At 48.7% G+C, this 5,015-nt stretch overlaps 1 protein-coding gene across 1 annotated transcript in view; it reads left to right on the forward strand.

Annotated features, from left to right (window-relative positions):
• Positions 1-383: 383 nt before the first annotated feature.
• The window catches only part of grm6a (glutamate receptor, metabotropic 6a), a gene marked incomplete at both ends in the record, with an annotated part of 31,982 nt that continues 27,350 nt past the window's right edge, over positions 384-5,015 (forward strand). Inside the window, one exon of the mRNA XM_083940922.1 lies at positions 384-965. Within this exon, the coding sequence (XP_083797048.1) occupies positions 384-965 (582 nt within the window). The remainder of the gene's footprint in view (positions 966-5,015) is intronic.

The following is a 5,015-nucleotide window of genomic DNA, read 5'->3' on the forward strand; positions in this document are numbered from 1 at the left end:
CCTGTGGCAGGAACATGGGATAGACCCGGGTCTGTGGTCTGGGCGGGTTGGGGGGACAGAAACCCAGTATCCTTCAGGGTTGAGACGGCACCACAGGACGCTGGACTGTGGTGGTTCTGCTTCATCCTGATTCTACTGTTTGAGGGTCAATGTCCCACTGAAGACATCAGATCAGATTCAGTCTCTTTGTCGCTTTTATGTCTTTTTCAGTTTGGAACGTGAAATAATCTCGTCTGTTTGTGTTCAAGTCAAATATTGATCGGTCGATTTAAACCAAATCAGATTTAACGTTTCTCTGGTGACGGCATCGACTGATCGACGGATTCATGTCTTCTCAGGTGTCCACAGCAGGATGAACAGGCTCCCTTGAACGTCACATCAAAATGAGGCCCCTCTTCCGCCCCTCTCCCCTCCCCCCCCACTACCGATATCATCATGACACATTGTTCCTGATTGGACGGACACCCTGTCCATCCTCACTGTGGCCCCGCCTCCTGCTGTCTTTCTGGCTCTGGATTGGTGGACAGGTGGGACAGGTGTGGGCGTCCCACCAGCACTTCCACCCCCACTCCATCAAGATACCCGGTGACATCACTCTGGGGGGACTGTTCCCCATCCACTCCCGCGGCCCCCACGGTCTGCCCTGCGGTGAGCTGAAGAAGGAGAAGGGGATCCACCGTATGGAGGCCATGCTGTACACCCTGGACCAGATCAACAGCGACCCCGAGCTGCTGCCCAACATCACGCTGGGGGCCCGCATCCTGGACACCTGCTCCAGAGACACGTATGCCCTGGAGCAGTCGCTGACCTTCGTCCAGGCGCTGATCCAGAAAGACACGTCCGATATCCGCTGCTCCAACGGAGAGCCGCCCCTCATCCGCAAACCGGAGAGGGTGGTGGGCGTGATCGGAGCGTCGGCCAGCTCCGTGTCCATCATGGTGGCCAACATCCTCCGACTGTTTGAGGTAAAGTAAACATTTAACATGAATTCACATTAATGAGTTGCCGGTTAGGGCCGGACGGTGGTGTGAGCACTCACAGCGAGAGGGTTCCTGGTTCTAATCCAGGCTGGGGCCCTGCGATGTGGACTGTTCTCCCCGGGTTCTCCATCTTCCTCCCACAGTCCAAAGACGTGTGACTTAATTGATGACTCTAAATTGGCCGTAGGTGTGAATGTGAGTGTGATGGTTGTCCGTCTCAGACCCGGTTCGATCCTGAAAGGAAACTCTAAAGTGGCGTTCTCTATTTTTACTCTGCCTGCAGTCGAGCGTCTTTGGGGGAAATCTGCACACGGTGACACTAAAGTGTGTAACCTGGATGTCGTGTGCACGTCAGGTGTGTCGGTGGAGCTGTGGAGCGCTGCCACACAGCTGCACCCAGAGCTGGTGCATGCTGGGAAACGTCCTCCTCCTTCTCTCCCTAACAGCGCAGAAGCAGGACGCCGTCCAGCGTGACGGGGATCTGCAGCACGGTCTGCAGCTTCCCACTGCCTCGGCTCCACCCAGGACACTCGAACGTCCCACTGATGGAAACAGTCCCACGTGTTTGTTGTTGTTTACCTGAACGCTGCACACGGATGTTACGGAGACACGCACGCCACGAGAGACACGCACGCCACGAGAGCCAGTGTGAGCAGATCAGAGCTCACTTTAGTGTTTTTACCTTTACACGCAAACACAACGCTGGAGCAGATCAGAGCCTCACTTTAGTGTTTTTACCTTTACACGCAAACACAACGCTGGAGCAGATCAGAGCTCACTTTAGTGTTTTTACCTTTACACGCAAACACAACGCTGGAGCAGATCAGAGCCTCACTTTAGTGTTTTTACCTTTACACGCAAACACAACGCTGGAGCAGATCAGAGCTCACTTTAGTGTTTTTACCTTTACACGCAAACACAACGCTGGAGCAGATCAGAGCTCACTTTAGTGTTTTTACCTTTACACGCAAACACAACGCTGGAGCAGATCAGAGCTCACTTTAGTGTTTCTACCTTTACACGCAAACACAACGCTGGAGCAGGTCAGAGCTCACTTTAGTGTTTTTACCTTTACACGCAAACACAACGCTGGAGCAGGTCAGAGCTCACTTTAGTGTTTCTACCTTTACACGCAAACACAACGCTGGAGCAGATCAGAGCTCACTTTAGTGTTTCTACCTTTACACGCAAACACAACGCTGGAGCAGATCAGAGCTCACTTTAGTGTTTCTACCTTTACACGCAAACACAACGCTGGAGCAGATCAGAGCTCACTTTAGTGTTTCTACCTTTACACGCAAACACAACGCTGGAGCAGATCAGAGCTCACTGTAGTGTTTCTACCTTTACACGCAAACACAACGCTGGAGCAGATCAGAGTCCACTTTAGTGTTTTTACCTTTACACGCAAACGCAACGCTGGAGCAGATCAGAGCTCACTTTAGTGTTTCTACCTTTACACGCAAATACAACGCTGGAGCAGATCAGAGCTCACTTTAGTGTTTTTACCTTTACACGCAAACACAACGCTGGAGCAGATCAGAGCTCACTTTAGTGTTTCTACCTTTACACGCAAACACAACGCTGGAGCAGATCAGAGCTCACTTTAGTGTTTTTACCTTTACACGCAAACACAACGCTGGAGCAGATCAGAGCTCACTTTAGTGTTTTTACCTTTACACGCAAACACAACGCTGGAGCAGATCAGAGCTCACTTTAGTGTTTTTACCTTTACACGCAAACACAACGCTGGAGCAGATCAGAGCTCACTTTAGTGTTTTTACCTTTACACGCAAACACAACGCTGGAGCAGATCAGAGCTCACTTTAGTGTTTCTACCTTTACACGCAAACACAACGCTGGAGCAGATCAGAGCTCACTTTAGTGTTTTTACCTTTACACGCAAACACAACGCTGGAGCAGCTCAGAGCTCACTTTAGTGTTTTTACCTTTACACGCAAACACAACGCTGGAGCAGGTCAGAGCTCACTTTAGTGTTTTTACCTTTACACGCAAACACAACGCTGGAGCAGATCAGAGCTCACTTTAGTGTTTTTACCTTTACACGCAAACACAACGCTGGAGCAGATCAGAGCTCACTTTAGTGTTTTTACCTTTACACGCAAACACAACGCTGGAGCAGATCAGAGCTCACTTTAGTGTTTTTACCTTTACACGCAAACACAACGCTGGAGCAGATCAGAGCTCACTTTAGTGTTTTTACCTTTACACGCAAACACAACGCTGGAGCAGATCAGAGCTCACTTTAGTGTTTTTACCTTTACACGCAAACACAACGCTGGAGCAGATCAGAGCTCACTTTAGTGTTTCTACCTTTACACGCAAACACAACGCTGGAGCAGATCAGAGCTCACTTTAGTGTTTCTACCTTTACACGCAAACACAACGCTGGAGCAGATCAGAGCTTTAGTGTTTCTACCTTTACACGCAAACACAACGCTGGAGCAGATCAGAGCTTTAGTGTTTCTACCTTTACACGCAAACACAACACTGGAGCAGCTCAGAGCTCACTTTAGTGTTTTTACCTTTACACGCAAACACAACGCTGGAGCAGATCAGAGCTCACTTTAGTGTTTTTACCTTTACACGCAAACACAACGCTGGAGCAGATCAGAGCTCACTTTAGTGTTTCTACCTTTACACGCAAACACAACGCTGGAGCAGATCAGAGCTTTAGTGTTTCTACCTTTACACGCAAACACAACGCTGGAGCAGATCAGAGCTTTAGTGTTTCTACCTTTACACGCAAACACAACGCTGGAGCAGATCAGAGCTCACTTTAGTGTTTTTACCTTTACACGCAAACACAACGCTGGAGCAGATCAGAGCTCACTTTAGTGTTTCTACCTTTACACGCAAACACAACGCTGGAGCAGATCAGAGCTCACTTTAGTGTTTTTACCTTTACACGCAAACACAACGCTGGAGCAGATCAGAGCTCACTTTAGTGTTTCTACCTTTACACGCAAACACAACGCTGGAGCAGATCAGAGCTCACTTTAGTGTTTTTACCTTTACACGCAAACACAACGCTGGAGCAGAGCAGAGCTCACTTTAGTGTTTTTACCTTTACACGCAAACACAACGCTGGAGCAGATCAGAGCTCACTTTAGTGTTTTTACCTTTACACGCAAACACAACGCTGGAGCAGGTCAGAGCTCACTTTAGAGCGTTGTTGGGGCCTTTGTCTGCTTCTATGTGTCCTGTGATAGACTTGCGTCCGGTCCAGGGTGACGCCCGCTTCAGGCCCAAAGTCAGCTGGGATCAGCTCCAGCCCCCTCGACCCCGTCAGGAGCACGATGATGATGGATGATGGTGTCGCTCGTTGTTGGTTGTTGAGTTTGGAAATCACGAGTTCGAGCCTCAGACTGTCTGGACCCTGGATTAATGTTTAAAACAGGATCTTTGTGTCTGGATGACTGAAAGCCTTTAATGACTGTGTGTGTGTGTGTGTGTGTGTGTGTGTGTGTGTGTGTGTGTGTGTGTGTTTCAGCAGATTATTCTAACTTCAATAGCAGACACACTGAACCGCAGAGATGCATCATGGGAGTATTTGATCTGATCGATCATTGGTCCAGAAGCAGATGCAGAAGATTGAATATATATACATCTATATATATATACATCTATATATATACAGATGTATATATATACAGATGTATATATATATAGATGTATATATATATATATGTAGATATATATATACATGTATAACAGCTCAGAGGAGCAGCAGAGGATCTGATTGGATGATGAAGTCGGACAGGTAGAAAGGGGCGTGTCCTTCAAAAGAAGCTTCATCAGCTGATCAACGCGCCCTCCTTCACTTCCCCTGGTGTGACGTAACAGCACCCGTCCCCCTGTGCGCTGTCCCGCCCCCTTCGCAGATGAGTCCCACCTGGGTGTCATGTTTATATCGTTTTATTTTTATATTTATGGTGAGGTGGTCGGACGGGTCGGACGGGTCGCAGAGCAGTCGTGGGTCTACAGGGCGACAGTAGAGGGCTCAGAACGCAA

This window comes from Echiichthys vipera (assembly GCF_963691815.1).
Source record: "Echiichthys vipera genome assembly, contig: SCAFFOLD_61, whole genome shotgun sequence".
NCBI lineage: Eukaryota > Metazoa > Chordata > Actinopteri > Perciformes > Trachinidae > Echiichthys > Echiichthys vipera.